This window comes from Pararge aegeria, chromosome 8, assembly GCF_905163445.1.
Source record: "Pararge aegeria chromosome 8, ilParAegt1.1, whole genome shotgun sequence".
Lineage (NCBI taxonomy): Eukaryota > Metazoa > Arthropoda > Insecta > Lepidoptera > Nymphalidae > Pararge > Pararge aegeria.
In genome coordinates this window covers 16,790,641-16,809,322 of record NC_053187.1, presented here as the reverse complement: position 1 = coordinate 16,809,322, position 18,682 = coordinate 16,790,641, and the positions used below count along the sequence as shown (strand labels likewise).

The following is an 18,682-nucleotide window of genomic DNA, read 5'->3' as shown; positions in this document are numbered from 1 at the left end:
TCGGGGGGTCGAGTTCGAATCCCAGCACGCACTTATAACTTTTCTAAGTTATGTGCGTTTTAAGCAATTAAAATATCACTTGCTTCAACGGTGGAGGAAAATATCGTGAGGAAACCAGCATGACTGAGAGTTCTTCATGCAGTTCTCAAAGGTGTGTGGAGTCCATTGGGCCAGCGTGGTGGATTACAGCCTTAATCCCTCCTCATTGTAGGAGGAGACCCGTGCCCTGTAGTGGGCCGGAAATGGCGGTATGAGGATGATGATGACTTTGGCATTTATAATATTAAGAAGAAGAAGAAGAAATACTTTATTGCACACAAACATAAATAAATAAATAAATATACTACGACAATACACACATCGCCACCCAGCCCCAAAGTGAGCGTAGCTTGTGTTATGGGTACTAAGATGACTGATGAATATTTTTATGAATATTATTATTGTGGGAATCGAACCCACGGCCGTGGACTCAGAAAGCAGGGTCGCTGCAAACTGCGCCAATCGCCCGTCATCAAAAGATACATCAAAATGTACATCAAAATATACATAAAATAGAGAACAAGAATTATAGGCATGCAAAGGCGGCCTTATTGCTGCACGCAATCTCTTACAAGCAACCTCTGGCCGAAGGAAAAGCTGCATGAGAGTGGGATAGTGCAATTATATATACATATATATTCGGCAAACTCCGCCGATTCTTTTCATCACCCATACCGCAATGCCTGAAGACAAAAGTTTTCGATCAGTGCGTCCTGCCGGTCATGACTTACGGTGCCGAAACTTGGACACTGACAGCGAGGCTAATTCACAAACTTCAAGTCGCTCGGCGTGCTATGGAAAGAGCTTTGCTTGGTATTTCTTTGAGGGATAAGATCCGTAACGAAGTGATTCGCCAAAGAACTAAAGTAACTGACATAGCCTTTCGTGTTAGCATACTGAAGTGGCAGTGTCACGTTTGTCGGAGGACCGATGGACGTTGGAGTCGAAAGGTGCTCGAGTGGAGACCGCGTGTCCGTAAGCGGAGTGTCGGACGCCCCCCATCTAGATGGAGCGACGAACTCCGAAAAGAGGTAGGCATGCTTGAAAGAAGCCTATATCCAGCACAATGGCTGTTGATGATGATGATGATTTATTCGAAAATAAATAGAAATACATAAACATGGATATAAAATATGGATATTTTCTGATAGACTTAAGATTTTGTGTCGTGGATTGGAAATATTAATCAAGACGTTCATTTATTTTGCAGCTCCGCTCGCGCAAATATTAGACGGCACTACAACCATAGCTCTGCGCTCCATCGCCTCGAAGTTGGTTTCACACCAAGAACTAGGTAGGTGCAGCTATGTCCTTGTAGTTTACTTAACTAACTAGAATTGTTTTAAATACAGGATGATTATTTTACCAATTTTTTATATATTAAAAATGGATATAAAAATTTTCGGAAACGACAGGATTTGAACCTGCGACTCTATATGGCAATCGCCTGAACGCTTTAACCGATTATGCTTCGGCTCTTCTACCGTCGATGCCGAAATAAGTATATGCTTTTTAAATATTGGATACAAGCAGGCGTTACTTTGCGGAAATCCATAACATATTAACTAAATTAAGCTTAATTTGCTATAATCAGCGAACAGCAGCAGAATCTTTTTGGTGTAATTTATAATTACTTCAATCCGTATACTGCACACCAAACAGATCCCCGGCAATGTACCCTCTACGTACGTTTCGCTCCGAAACCGAGGAGATGATGACTTTGCAATGAATAATTGTTAAAAACAATTATTGATTGTAAGTGCGTAGAGGGTACATTGCCGAGGATCTGTTTGGTGTGGAGTACACGGATTGAAGTAAATATGAATTACACCATACAGATTCTCCTGCTGTTCGCGGAGTAAAGCAAATTAAGCTTAATTTTTATAATATGCTTTTTACATCGGTCTTGTAGCGCCATCTATTTATTATTTTTTTGAAACTGCTAAATTATTATATGGTGCCGCTGAGTTCATCGATCTGTGGCGCGGTGAAGGCGGATTGCTATATGTGGAGCTTTTGTGGGTAAACATGGTCTTGACTAACTAAAACTATGAAGAATACGAGAAAGATTGTGGTGATAATCTTTGAGGCCGAGGGTAACACCAAATAAAATACCAACTATCTCGCTTATTGGGATAACATTACAAAGAGTACACTAATTAAAATTTTTATAGCGCATCAGGGATGTTTGAGGTACCGGCAGTAGACTGCTTTTACGCCACAATGAGTAATAGAAAGCCTGGATGCCGGAAATAAAGATACGAGTATATTATTTAAATTAGGCTTGGTTATGCTTTATTTTTTTTTACTCTATAATTTATTGATTTTAATTTTTATTTTAAAACCTCACAATACGCGCCGTTTCAAGGACTACTGCCTTTTGTTTCCGACTCTTGATCCAACAACCAAGCGAAAGCTTCTTAAGATGATGGTCGATGCTTTATCATTATTATAGAACTATACATCAACATATACATCCATTAAATGATATGTTATTTTTTTACCATATTTTTTAAAGACCTTATGTAAAATTAGCATCTAATCGCAATGCAGCTGCAAGGGTGTTTACCTCAGGACAACAGCTGATCTGTTTAGTAGGGTGACAATCTTATATAATCTGTCTGCATTAAAAAATAAATGTTTAGAAAATTTTAACTGTGCAATTGCGCACTAGAGTTTTTTTCTGTATACTTATACTCTTTATTTGCACACAAAAAAATACAGAAGAAGAATAAAAAAAAACAAAGACAGAAGCAATATACAAAAGACGGCCTTATCGCTTCGTAGCGATCTCTTCCAGGCAACCTTAGGGTAAGGAAACAAAAGGATAACATACTGCAGGTTGTGCATATTAAAAAAAAATACATTCTCATAACTACATACTACTTGAACTAGTTTACACAAATATATATATATATATAGTTAACACAATACATAATATAATAAATATTAAAAAAAAAATAACTAATATACACTTTAACATATAATAAATATTTATTCGTGTAAAGAGATATAAAGCAATATTGTGTTTTATAAGGAGAATAATATTTGGTTTGCTAGCGTTACCACTATTCAAAATTACAACGAAATTGCTATTGAGTAGGCATGAATGCTACTTTTAAAATTAACAACTATATTGTGTTACGTGTAATCATTGTTAGAGCTTCTTAGTGCACAATTAAGTTAGTATAATTTCTTCATATTGGATTTTTAACTAATTAAAACCTCCGCCCAAATTTTCGAATCGTGGACCTCATTTAAGTGCTATTAATTGCAGGTAAAGTGTTTTCTCTGTTCGGGCTGGCGGAGACGATGATGCCTCTGATATTTTCTCCGCTGTATTCCCGCACCTACATCATGACGCTACACATACTGCCTGGAGCAGTTTTCCTACTCAGCGTCACAGCGACCATACCCGCTGTCGGAATATTCATGTGAGTATAACTAAGGGTTATACTATTGGTATATACCAACCATCTGCGTGCATAGAGGGTATGCACAGGGTATGCAGATGATGTAAAATGAAGAAAATTTCCTGTACGAGTTATAAAAAGCCTACCTTTAAGTATTTATATCTCGTACTGGAAATTTTCTTTATTTTATATCATATGCATACCCTGTGCATACCCTCTATGTACGCAGCTGGTTAATGCTGATGCCAACATAATTATTTTATATATTAATAAATAAAAAAATAAACATAAATATACTACGACAATACACAGATTGCCAACTAGCCCCAAAGTAAGCGTATCTTGTGTTATGGGTTAAGATTAAAGAATTTTTTTATATGAATACATAAATAGTTTAAACATTACATTATCTTGTGTCACATCTTGTTTATCACACAAGCATTTTCTAGTTGTGGGAATCGAACCCACGGCCTTGGACTCAGAAAGCAGGGTCGCAGCCCACTGCGCCAATCGGCCGTCAATAACCTATATATATTTATATATATATATAAAGCGGTGATAGCCCAGTGGGTAGGACTTCAACTTCACAATTGGGGGCCGAGTTCGAAACCGCACACGCGCACCTCTCACTTTTCAAAGCCATTGAAATATCAATTGCTTCAACGGTGAAAGAAAACAACGTGAGTAAACCTGCATGCCTGAGATTTCTCCATAATGTTCTCAAAGGTGTGCGTGTCAACCAATCTGCACTGGGCCAGCGTGGTGGGTTCCCGGTAATTGGTTGTTATATATACAATCGACTAAACTATCACCGACTTCGGGTTCCGCTACTGTACCAAAAACTTTTATTTTTATTTTCACAGATGGTTCTACAGCCGCCACAAGAAAGACGCTCGTGAGAAAACATTAAATATAACTTATATTCCAACCGCACCCTCAGATGCTGCATAAGACCAGATACATGATAAAGTAGTCGAAATTAGCATCAAATGGGTGTGTTAATGAAGTAAATCTAAGAGAGAGAGGAAGATTAAAAGAGAGGGAAGATAAATAGAGTTAGCCGCCTGGGGCACGTGGCAGATGTGAACATTTAAGTTAATATTACAATTTATAATTATTCAAATGCAAAGAAAGCATAAAGTAACTAATAAAAAAGAAATCGCTCGTTGTACGGAGTCCACGTTAGTAAACTGTGTTATACGCTCCTCACAAAAGGGTGTCGAGAGCGGTGATATTCTTCTGGGTTATCTATTTCTTCAGATTATAAATAAAAAAAAGACAATTCATCATAGATAGAGATCTGTATTTTGATGTAATCAATTCACTGGTTTGACTAGAAGACATTAATTTTACAATAGTTCCAACAGGATACTTATCACTAATATCATTTATATCAGCGATAATTTTTCACAGATGTTTATGTATGTATATATTATGGAATAAAGGTAATATTTTGCAACCAAGTCGCCGATAAATAAATTCACACGTCAGCAACTTTACTTTTTTTCTAATGTACACCGGCGCGAAGTCTTTGCGGGACGCTAGTGATGGCATAAAAGAGCGTTGAATGCCGATAACCGCATAGTAATATTTACAATAGTGTTTTTACCGTCAGTAAAGTAAGAATAAAAATGAAACATCATTATAAATTAGTTAATTAAATCAAACAAAATACGCAGTTATGTCTTCATATATACTTAGTTTTTTTTCCTTATTTTATCCCAAATTTTAATTATTAACTAAGAAAAGCTTACTTTAAATTTTCGTTAGTACTTTTTTTTCTATCCAAAAAAATTTACTGAATTGCGTGAAACGGGCAAAAATTAGGGACGTCAGAAATACGTTAAAAATAACATCTCTTTTTTTTGGTTTAAGATATATATAGATTATTAATAGTTTAAGCTCTTTTAACCTCACTAAGCAGCACTCAGCCCCTAAAGGGTAATGGGTTATTTGGCATTTCAAACTCTGTATCTTCTAAGAAAAATGGACCTAATTTCACTCGTTTTAGAGTCGCAAGTACTTCTGATTTTAATTTAACAAATGTTCCGTCAAAAGTCCAAGCTAAAGAACTGAAGGTCAATTTTAGCTTTGATTGAACAACAAGTAAGATCCATTTTAATACGATGTTCAAGTTTTCCATACTCGAAAATGACTCCTCGATTGCGAACAAGTATATCTTGTACTAACGTTCCATACACCTGCAGCATGGCACTTTAATGAAGGCCTAAACTGTAAATTGATACAGCCTTAGATGGAAATATAGTAGTATCAGTTGAGATAAAGCACTAACTTTTAATCGAGTTAAAAATATGTGAAATTTCAAGCTCCAATCTGCCGGCTGATCAATTATTTATTTGTGCTAAATGAATAAAATCTGTCAGTTGAGAGTGAACGCTGTAATGCATTTAATTTATGCGCTATGAATTCTTTACAGTCCACTTTTATGCATTATATGTTATTCACGTAATCAAAATATGTGCGGTACTGCAATCAATATCAGTGATTTGTGACTAGCCGATGTCTATGAATTTGTCCGCGAGGAATTACTGGTGTCCCTAAATTGAGACTGAGACCTGATTTCACCGTTCGCTTTGAAAACCAAGTATAATATTTTACGTTTTGCTATTACGTTCAAATTTCACAGAAGGTTTAACAACTGATGCCTAAACTAAATGTTCTCATATTAATTTTATTTTATAGACTGTTGGGAATTGATTGTGATTTCACTGTACCATACTCGTATATATAGGAAGCGGGGATAGCGCATTGGGCTCGGCTTCACTTTCGGGGAGCCGAGTTAGTGCGTTATGTCGGTTTTAAATAATTAAAATATCACTTGCTTCAACGGTGAAGAAAAACATCGTGAGGAAACCTGCATGCATGAGAGTTCTACATAATGTTCTCAAAGGTGTGTAGAGTCCACCAATCCGCACTGGGCCAGCGTGGTGGATTACGGCCTTAACCCCTTCTCATTGTGGGAGGGGCTCCCGTGCTCTGTAGTAGAACGGCAATTAGTTGATGTGATGATACTCGTATTTATATTTTTAGCTTTATTTTAAACAATATGAGATTCCTGTGTTTTTTTAGATATATGAAAAATAAAAAAATATAAGTTTCAGTACTGAGTTTTATTTCAAACCAAAATAACTTTGATTTTGTTTGTAAATAGTGTATCAGAAGATTCATAACTTATTTTACTTTATACTACTGAAGGAGTTCCGGCAGAATTGGTTCAGTATATCAGGGGTAAAAAAGATAGATAGATATAAAGTCTTTATTGCACAAATTAAAGTGAAAAAAATAAAATACAAAAAAAAAATATATATATAAAATGCGCAAAGGCGGTCTTATCGCTTTAAGCGATCTCCTCCAGACAACCTTTTATGGTAGAATGAAGTTAAGGAAAACGGCATAGTGCAACAGGTTAATAAGAGGTGATAAAATAAATTACATACACTTTTCAAAGTTATTATACATCAAATTAAATTAAAAACCGAACAATATATGTACATAAATATATCATGCCCGTTTTCGCTTACGACGGACAAGGCGATGCCTAAGTAAGTAACGCCTAATCAAAGAAGGTTCTAGGCATACATTTACCTTTCACCAATCGATTATCACTAGCAACTCATATAACCTTGTGGTAAGAACCGTAGTCAAGTTAGACTACGGTTCTTACCACAAGGTGTGGTATTGCGTGCTTATCTTACCATATTTTTAATTTTTCGTATGGATGTCGTTCTTTTTTTGAAAAAGGCTGAATTTATATTTTTTTTCATCCATCAAGTGTCAGTTTACGGCTCCCTTAAACTTTATGATCCGCCGAATTGTTGTCCTAACTTAAGACATTACACACACACACACTTTAGACTTCAAAAACGTTTCACATCATAGTATTATTATTATTCTTTCTATTTAACAAATGAAAATATTAATAAAATGTGAAAGTAATATTAATGAATTTTAAATAGAATATAAAATGAAATAGTGTATATTAAATGTAATCGCGGAGTCCCAGGGACATCGTACTCTTTCATCAATAAATAATAACGTCATTATCGGCGATATCTAGCCAAGGCCAAGGTCTCCCACCAGACCAGACCAGAGAAAATTTAGAAATTCCCCTGCTGGGACTCGAACCCGTAATTTCAATCCTATTTAAATAAATAAATAAATATACTACGACAATACACATACCGCCATCTAGTCCCAAAGTAAGCGTAGCTTGTGTTATAGGTACTAAAATAAGTGATGAATATTTTTTAGGATAATATACATAAATACTTATAATATACATGTAAACACCCAGAAACTGGAAAACATTCATGTTCATCCCACGAACATTTTCCAGTTGGGAATCGAACCCACGGCCTTGGATTCAGAAAGTAGGGTCGCTGCCCACTGTGCCAATCGGCCCAATGCATTTCGGCCGTAAATACACAGCGCTCACCGCTAACATATAAAAAAAGAAGTTAGTGGACACCAGTCATTATAGAGTGCCTATGTGCCTATAATTTGACAGATTTTACTCCGGGAATATAGTAGCCCGAGCGATGAAATTTTTATTCGTTGGGTTAATTTCGGATGGGATTTAATAGGTCAAATTTTATTCATTGGTAAGATTTTACTTATTACACTCTTTCTGGGTCTGTAGGAATTTGTTTGCTCTGGTTAATTATTCCTTCTCAGCCGGCCCCGAATTAAAAAATAAATAAATTAAAAGTTTTTTTTTTCATGGTAGTATGCCACGTGAAAACTATTAATAACTCTGGTTTCAAGTACCTACTATAAATAAATAAATAAATATACTACGACATTACACACATCGAAATATAGCCCCAAAGTAAGCATAGCTTGTGTTATGGTTACTAAGATGACTGATGAATATATATTTTTATGAATAATATACATAAATACTTATAATAAACATATAAACACACAGACACTGAAAAACATTCATGTTCATCACACAAACATTTTCCAGTTGTGGGAATCGAACCCACGGCCTTGGACTCAGAAAGCAGGGTCACTGCCCATTGCGCCAGTCGGCCAGACGGCCGACTGGCGCTATGTTTTTTACTATGTTTTTCATGTATAGGAGAAAAAACGTCAGTTGAGATTACGTTAAATTATATTTTATATATATATATGTATTTTATTTCATTAGTATTTAATAAAAGTTGTAAAGTAGTTAGGCCATAGAGGTCGAGGCGAACTAAGACTTCGTATGACAAAAATAATATTCCAACTCCCAAAGCTGAGAAATTATTATATTTTTCTTTACTGTAAAGTAAAATTAAATAGAATTTCTAGAAAAGAAATCCTCTTGTAAACATTGGAGAGGGTTTGAAGGCGCTAAAGCCAGAGGTACTTATTAAGCTACGGAAATATGCTTTGCCGCCTGTCCACTTAATTTGTATGCTTTACAAAATAACTTTTAATAAGGTACGCAATTAAAAAGATTGGAATTTCTCTTGTTTCAATGTAATAGAGTGCAACTATATTTTAAGAATTCCGAATCCATCCGATACTATTTATGAAAAATAATAATTAAAAAAATGATTTATTCGTAAAAATATTCATCCCTTGTGAGGATATCCTTGTAAGTAAGTGCTCCCACCCTTCAGTAGAAAGTCTTTGTCATTAGATGTATTTGCAATTTTAACTAATAAATAAATAAATATACTACGACAATACACACACCGCCATCTAGTCCCAAAGTAAGCGTAGCCTGTGTTATGGGTACTAAGATAACTGATGAATATTTTTTTTATGAACAATATACATAAATACTTATAAACACCCAGACACTGAAAAACATTCATGTTCATCACACAAACATTTTCCAGCAGTTGGAATCGTACCCACGGCCTTGGACTCAGAAAGTAGGGTCGCTGCCCACTGCGCCAACCGTCCCAATGCTTTAAGGCCGTAAACACACAGCGCTCACCGCTAACATCTAAAAAAAGAACTTAGTGGATACCGGTCATTATAGAGTGCCTATGTGTCTAATAACAACAAATACTATTGAATTATCAGGCAAACAGACAAAAAAAGTTTGTATCTTTTTTATTATTTGGGCACAGGTCTCTTGTTATTATAGACCGTAGTATACAGCATCGTACCATGGCGGTACCTCTCTACTGGTGATCAAAGCCACCAAGCAGAACAGACTATAAAAAAATCAACAATCATTGAGTCCTATGTTATCCAGCCATACATCGAACCGGGGACCTCCCAATTATAAGACCCACCGCTGGGCTCCGTTGCTGCGTAGGTAAAGAGTTGACGCGGAAAATCTACTTGATATCGAATTTCTTTTTTCATTCCACTCGTTAACCCTTGACTGCAACCTCACCTGGTCAGTGATGCAGCAGTCAAAGATGATAAGGGGTTAAACTTTTCGAGGGTATAACAGTTAAAATATGCCCATATTCCATAATCGGTTTAAACGCGACATCGTAACGGAACGCTAAATCGCTTGACGCAGACCAGAGAAAAAATTCAGAAATTAAACGAGTAAATTCTTAAAGCCCCTGCCGTAGTCCGAACCCGGGACCTCCCAATTGTAGGACCAAACCGCGAACCACTGCGCCATGGAGGTAAAGTTGGCGCGAAAAACAAACTTGATGTCTAATTCTTCAGATTCTACTCATAATGAAGTTTGGATTTTCAAACAGGATTAATTTCTAAGACGCCGTAAATCAGTAGTAATGTGGAATGCGTGTTAATTAACACTCGCGGAGTATGGAAATGATTGCCTCGCGAGTAAGGAAAGGGTTGGAAATAGGTCATAAAGCTAATAATAATCATCTTTTCATAGCATTCTATTCCATCGAACTCTAGGGGAAATAATAATGCGTAGTTTCTACTTGATCTTTTTTTTTTTAAATTAATAATTGACGGACGGACATATGGTCCAAGTGACGGTAAACGAGGATCATCTATCTAATTTCTATATATATAAAAGAGAAAGTGTGTGGGTATTTTCCGTATAGGCTCCGAAACGGCTGGACCAATTTCAATGAAACTTTCAGGAATCTCCGGTTGACCTGGCGAGTAATCCTGTAAAGTTTGGTGACGATCGGAGCACTCCTCTTTTGGAACTGTCAAATACAGCTTTTATTTACTATGATGATATTCTATTGTTGGGTGTACATGGGTGTAGATAATGATCTTCACCCGCTCGAGAAGAGAATGAAAGAGAATGAATACGGAGAGAAATAAATAATTTAATATATTATGAGACTTACATTAAAAACTTAATGATGTAAGTTCATTGTTTTAATAAAATAAAGCAAAATCTAGCCCAGCGAAGCGGCTGGGTACGATAGTAATTTATAAAAAAAATATTCTTAACCATAGGAGGTCTACTGCTGGAGATAGGTCTATTGTTAGCATTTCCACTCATGACGGTTTAGTGCTGCTTTTATCCAGCGACTTCCGATGGACAGACTCGTTATGTGGTCTGTCCGTGCTACTCCGGCCCCTAGGTATATCGGTTCCCCGCCCATTCAGCTCTCGTTGAGCTATGTCGGTAACTTCGGTTTTTCTGCGGATCTCCTCATTTCTTATTTGATTAAGATTATCGCAGAACCATCTTATGAGGCCCATAGTTAGCGACCACGTTACAGAGCCGTGAGTAATCACTGGCAACACGCACACTTTACAGTGATTTTGGATGAAAACTGGTCACGAAGTTATTAACGCTGCCCATACGAGCTGGATTAAGCGGTTAACCTCTTTCTCGAAATATTAAGTAATACGACGCAGGCCTATAAACAAGTTTCCAAAAACTCAAAGACAAACGGGTACGAGTGTAAGTGAATGGCGGTGTTTTGCACGCGCTCATTTGCCTAAATCTAAATAATGGTTTGCTCAATTATAAATTCGTCCGGTTGTTTTGTGGAACCGGAGTTTGTACAGTTCAGGAACTTCATGTGAGTCGACATTTTGCATAAAACATTCCTTTTCGAATATATTTTTCTTAAATTTCAATGTAAATTTTTAGTAGAGCTTTGTAATGCAATTTTTTAGCAGAGGCTTTTTTTGTCAGAGCTCCTCCGGGGAAGTTCTATCGCCATGCTTATTTTTGCCGCTAAGCAGCATTGTTGCAATGCTGTGTTCCGGTCTCAAGGGCGTGGTTGCCGGTGTAATTACAGGCAAATAAGGCTTAAACCTTCATACAGATATATAAGACATGTGTAAGACCTTTATTGGAGTACGCTTTCCAGGTCTGGAGTCCCTATTTTGTTAAGGATATAGAAATGCTTGAAATGGTTCAGAGACGAGCCACTAAACTGCCAAGAGAATTGAGAAATCTTTCATATGAGCAAACCTGGGAGTCAGCACCCTCAAAAGTAGGCGAGAAAGAGGCGATCTCATTGAAACTTATAAAATATTAAATAAGTATTACAACATTCCGAATTTTGAGGAAATATTTTCAAAAAAGAGTAACCCCAGATTAAGGGGCTATGGTCTCAAACTTGAATATCAGCAGGCATCGTCTAATCCTTCCAAGCACTTTATCAGCAATAGAGTTATACACATGTGGAATGCCTTGCCTGAAGATGTAGTGACTGCAGAATCACTGAATCAGTTTAAGAATAGACTGGATAAACATCAAAAAGACAAAGAGCGCAAGATATGATATACACGCATCAGCGAAAGCTGCTTAGTCTATTATATAATAATAATAATAATAACCCCTCATTCGCAAAGAGATCATCAAGAAAAGTGGAGTAAAATAGTCACAAATTGGTATACGCGCGATGGAAACAGAAACAGAGGAAGACGGAAGACCATATACAAGATGGGAAGACGAAATAAAAAAGACCGCGGGACCAAACTGGCGTAGAGTTGCCAATAGAATTCAGTGGCGGGAGCTAGAGGAGGCCTTTGCCAATAGGCAATCTAAAACGTGCAACATAATTTAATCTATTTTTATGTGATATAGTTACTTAATTATATATTTTTATTATTCTAAAAACTTTATTATAGTAATATTGTTTCTTTAAAATATAAATATAACCTAAAATAAACTGTTTAAAACTAAATAAAATCTAAAACGTCCTCGAAACCAATAATTAATAGTATATATAATATTTTTAATCTAAAAATTAAAATTAATGTAATATTTTTAATGATAAATGTAATGTATGTATTGTAAGTGTTATTATGAACTTAAATAATTTTAATTTGAATTGTTTTATCGTATGTTTCTAGAATAAAAGGCCACATTAAGAATTACACAAGACAAAAAAGAAACATAAAAATAGAAGTAAAATACAAAAGGCGGCCTTATCGCTTAGTAGCGATCTCTGCCAGGCAACCTTAGAATTAGGAAAAAAAGAGGAGAACTGCAGGTGGTACAAAATATAAAATAAATACACACGAATAACTAAATACTAATACATAAACTAATATACACAAATGAATCTAGCATATAATGAATATTAAAAAAAAAAACCTAATAAACTTAACATATAATAAATACTTCGATAAAAGTAAATAAATACTGTTAAACATCGCTTTCAGTTGGACAAATAATAACACTAAACGGCTTTTTTAAATATGGCCAGTGACTTTGACTGCCGTTTGTTCATAGGAAGCGCATGTTGCAGGACGTGCTCCTTGCATGCCCTGTGAAGTGTTGCTCTGTTTTTAGAAGATGGTTTTCCACTAACCATCTGGTGGACCATTTATATAAAAAATGAAGTTAAGGTCTATAACTTGATACAACCAAAAAATTTTATCTCTCTCTCTCTGGTCGTTCTTTCATCACTGAAGATCGTGGTCCTGTGAAATCTTAACTTCGCGTTGGTAAACTGTCTCTATCGGCGTATGTTGGAGGCCATTTTGGCGATTTGATAGAAGCGGTCCGAATTAGGTTTTTTCATTGGTCTGCCCATCTTGTTGGGGACCGACCTCTAGGTCTTTTGCCTTCGGTGTTGCCCGTAACTATAATTTTTTCCAGGCTATCATTCCCCCGCCGCCCGAAATACGAAAGCAAACGTTGGTTACATATAGAGGAAAGTAGACCACTAACTCCTAGCTGCGCCAGGATAGACACATTTGTGCGCTCGGCTGTCCAGGGTATTCTCAACATGCGCCTCCAGCACCACATCTCGAACGCGTTTATCCTTTGCTTTTCTCTTGCTTTGATGAAAAAATTGTATGTACCTTTTGGCTTAAAAGTGAGGACTTCTAATTTGGAAGTAATAAGAGTGCGGCAGTTCTGCTAAACCATTACTCCTAATCAGTTTTTTTTTCTACTATAAGTTAGCCTTTGACTGCAATCTCACCTGGTGTCACCACCAGGTGATGATGCAGTCTAAGATGGTAGCAGGCTAACCTGTTAGGGAGTATAGTAGTCATACCCGTAAACGGTTTCCACGCGACATGGCGTCGGAACACTAAATCGCCTAGCGGCACGTCTTTGTCGGTAGGGTGGTAACTAGCCACGGCCAGAGCCTCCCAAAAGACCAGACCAGAGAAAATTCAGAAATTATCGGGAATCGAACCCGGGACCTCCTACTTAAATTCACAGCGCTCACCGTTGCGCCAGGGAGGTTAAATAAGTTTATATACCAAGTCGTACCGGAAAATTAAATCGCTTGACAGCATGGTTGGTAACTAGCGACGGCGGAAGCCTCCCACCAGACCGCCTATCGTAGACCAAGATGTAGTCCTTTTATTTTGTCTTAAGAGACAAGTTCATGGAAAAAACCCTAATGTATTCCGTATTTTTTCACGCGTACTAATGAGCCTCTTTGAAAAGAATGTAAAGCTTCGGAAGGGTGAAACCCATAATCCCATATTCATTTTTAATGAGATACCAAAAGTGTTCCTTCACAGTTTACGCGCTTATGAGCAACCCTTCAAATTAGTATCTTTATGTTAAACGAAGTCAGAAATTATATGAAGTTATTTTTTCTATTTTTCTCAGAAATAATTGTTTTATAAATATAACCTAAAAGAAACTATTTATAACTTAATAAAATCTAAAACGTCCTCGAAACCACCGAAGCGAGGCACAGTCCCTAAGATGCTGGCAGCATTGCCCTTTTGGATGGCCAAACTAATTCGTTGGCCAAGGTAACTTGCCCGCTCTAGGATCACAGATTTTATCAGTGAGCTTTTAATAATAATTATAGTTATTAATTGCTTAAAAGTAGAATGTTCTTTCTAAAATTACCCTAGACCCCCAAACTAGGATGTCCCGTGTCTTGGGGGTCAGTGTCTTCCCATATGTGCATCGAAATTAGAGAAAAAACAAAGAGAATACATATTCAGAAGTTTCGACAGCCGACTGGCGCAGTGAGCAGCAACCCTGCTTTCTGAGCCCTAGGCCGTGGGTTCGTTTCCCACAACTGGAAAATGTTTGTGTGATGAAAATGAATGTTTTTCAGTGTCTGGGTGTTTATATGTATATTATAAGTATTTATGTGTATTATATTCAAAAAATATTCATCAGCTATCTTAGTACCCTTAATACAAGCTACGCTAGATGGAGATGTGCGTATTGTCGTAGTATATTTATTTGTATTTTTTTTGTAATATGTGTATAAGTGTGTGTGTGTTTGTGTGTGTGTGTGTGTGCGTGTATGTCTGTCTCTACCATATTTTTATTTATTCAAATTAATATTCAATATAATATGATACAAATGAATGAATGAATACACTTTTATTGCACACCAAAGAAGAAAAAAAGTAGTTACAGAGATATTAGTGGTAATAATTTAAATTTACATATTGTACATACTCGCTACTAAGCGATAAGGCCGCCTTTTGTATTCTACTTCTGTCTTTGTATTTCTATTGTTTTTTTTTTATTTTCCTAACTTCATAGTGGTGTACAAATAAAGAGTTAAATAATAAATAAATACTGTAGATCAGCAATAAAGGCTTTATTTACTTATTTTATTTTAAATGATTTATTTTTTATAGAGTTCGTTCGTAGAAGATGAAATAGAAACTACACAATATTAATCTTGCTCTATTGTATGAATGAATGAATGAATACACAACATGCAAAAATCAAAAGAAGGAATAAATGCAAATACGAAAGAAGGATAAGATAGAAGGTACCCCTTTGCGACATTATCGCTACATAGCGATTTATTTCAAAGGCGTATGAAGAAAATGCCGAGGATTCATTTTGTTTTTCTGTAACCTTTACTGTGTTGCAATTTAAAGTGTTTTTATTCAACAGTCACTCTCAATTCTTCGTTCATTCTCTCATTCGTTAATTGTTCGATAATAGCTCGGAATTATTTAATTCTTAACAGTAATAATAATTAATTTTATTCGGAATAAGTTTTCATCTCAGAAAAAATCCTCCATTTAAGCCTTCTTTTCTTCAGTTTTATTGACTAAAACTGTTAATTTAAAGTAGTGGAATACTAACTTTACAGTGATTGGCAATCTCCCTGGCGAAGTGGTGAGGCGCTGTGGCCTTATAAGTGGGAGGTCCCGGGTTCGTTTTCCGGTGATTTGGGAATTTTCCTGAAATATGTTTACTTAACGCGAGAAACAATTACGTTAATCGTATTCAAACTTATTTTTTGGGTTCATCGTCATCATAGCATATAACAGTCCACTGTTGGACTAAAGGTCTCTCCCAACGGGAGAATGAACGCAGTAGATGGTAGTCGACGTAGCACACGAGGACTCTGCTGCCCACTTTCCGTGACATACCCTTAGTCCCGTACCACACCAGCGGATTGGTGAAGGGTTGTGATAACCGTATTCTGATTTGCCGTCATCACAGGACACTTTTATGGCTTACTAGCTGTTCCGGCGAACTTAGTAACTTTTTCTTTTTGATGAATGTTATATTTTAAAACTTATTATCCTACTAGCTGTTGCCCGCGACTTTGTCTGCGTTGGATTTTGTTTTTTGATGTGGCATTAAATGTAGTTGTAGATATAAAAAAAATTAAAGTATTCAGTATCGCTAAGCCTTAAATGACGGGTTTGCTTCTGTCCGCGGAGGAGTTCTGTCCTCTATCTCCAACCACAGTTTGGGCAAAATTAAACACATATTATAACTTCTATAGTACAAAAATAATTAATTAAATCAGTTATAATTTGTCGGAGTTATGGTGTAAAATCGTCAAACACTCATCCCCTCTCCCAAAGTAACTGAGCTTAATGTCGGGATAAAAAGTATCCTATATTACTTCTACTACTTTGTAACACTTCGAAGAATATGTGTACAAAGTTGCATGAGGATCAGTTGAGTAGTATTTGCGTGAAAGCGTAACAAACAAATTTACACTGACATTTATAATATTAGTAGGGATTCCGGTCTAAGAGGAATCCAAAAAATCAAATATCATAAAAATTGGTCCAGCCGTTCTTGAGTTATAAATGGTGTAACTAACACAACTTTCTTTCATATATATAGATGAGTTATAAATTAAACACTACGTAATTGACGTTATTGTAATATGGAAACACATATGAATTGCTATTCGTCGGCCGGGACTTTCTTCGCATGGAAATTTTATGTGGATGCTTATGTTATTCTCTGTACCACTTTACAAAAAAGGAAAGATCTGGATCGTGACCATCTCTAAGCAAGACCACCCTCCAATATTGCATGCAACTACGTTGATGGTATATAAATATGCGTGCACAATGGGGATATGTAAAGGTTTACACGTACACTGTGCACGCATATTTAGTGCCTAAATAGGGTATAAAGTAAAAAGTCAAAGTCAAAAATATCTTTAGATGCGTAGATTACAAGAGAAATGTTTACACGGTAGTAAAATGAGGGCGATAACCATATTCGTAAACTTAAAACTAAAGCTACGAGGGTGCCAAACGCGTCATGGTCTAAGAAGAAGCCCACAACAAACCTAGCCGGGTGAAATCATGAATATAAGTCACATTGACTCATTTCTCCCATACTTTTGTTAATACAAAATGCGAGTAGGCTTGCTAAATAACTAACACAGATTAGACGTAATGTTATTAAAGGTCGGCTTAAATTCTATTTATGGATATAATCTTGTTTAAAATTTTCTTTCTAATAATACTGGCACAAGGACGTGGGCGCTTTCGTGGGGGTGTTTGATTATTGTCGAAAGGAGCGTGTGGGAAGAACCCACACGCTCCTCGTTCAGCACCATAATCAAAGTCAAAGTCACGTTGACTTTGACTTTGATTATGTATATTATTATACAAATATTTCTTTATTCAAATAGACTCATAAATGAAACTTTCAATTCGTAAATAATAAAAAAAAAATTATATACGAGTGGTATCGATATGTTGGTGATAACTATATTCGTAAACTTAAATTGATCATCTTGATATTGTACAACATTCTTGCAAATAAATGTTTAGTATTATTGATTATTAGTTTCGGATATCAGCCTGATTAAAAGTTCCATTATGGTAAGGTCTCCATTCAGAGGAGAGAGGGATATGTGTAGAGCTTTCAACCAAATGGATGTAAAGTTATACCAAAGAGTAAGGATAGTCACAAAGAGGTCCGTCAAAGGCGTCTAGACAAAGCGATTGTAGTGTCTAAACGGGCTCAGGAAAATATCCGAAATACTGCATTTCTTTTTTATGCTATGGTTATGCAGTTTACTAAATCTAAATCTAAAGAAGTATTGGCCTAATATATAATAACCTAACCTAATCATCTTACACGATAAGCTGGACTCAAATGGGAAAGTTTTACTATGATTTATTTAGTTGACAGCGCGTCCTTTGGAAATCCGTCAAAATGTAAAAAGGTGCTTATCTTGGACAGGTGATTAGACATGAGATAAGTGTAACAGATATGAGAAGTCTGTTAATCCCAAATCATGAACTTATCAGCTGATGGTTGTTTAATAGCGAGCAATCGGGTGACCCGGTGTTAATTAATTACCGCAGCCCATGAACATTAGGTAGCAGCTTGATTTATTTATCCACCTTTTTTTAGAACTACGTGGAAACAATGACGATGGATCATATCGTTACCGGCGACTTTTGATGTGAATACCTCTGGTATTCTCCGATCCCTGAAGAGTATGCTAAAAAAACGTGAACAATAAAACTTTATCCCCTTTATATTTTCCGGTTAAAAAGAAGCCTATGTGCATTTCCAGACTAAGATCTATGTTTAAATTCAGCCGTTCTGCCGTAATTAAAAGACAATTATCCATCCAAATTTTCACATTTATAGTATTAGTAGCAAGTATAGATTCAGGTAACGTAGA

General features: G+C 36.2%; 1 protein-coding gene across 1 annotated transcript in view; it reads left to right on the top strand.

The window, feature by feature from the left end:
- Positions 1-6,302, top strand: part of LOC120625870 — a 79,785-nt gene extending 73,483 nt beyond the window's left edge. Inside the window, exons 11-13 of the mRNA XM_039893121.1 lie at positions 1,250-1,333; positions 3,317-3,473; positions 4,316-6,302. Of these exons, the coding sequence (XP_039749055.1) occupies positions 1,250-1,333; positions 3,317-3,473; positions 4,316-4,403 (329 nt within the window). The 3' untranslated portion in view covers positions 4,404-6,302. The remainder of the gene's footprint in view (positions 1-1,249; positions 1,334-3,316; positions 3,474-4,315) is intronic.
- Positions 6,303-18,682: the final 12,380 nt, after the last annotated feature.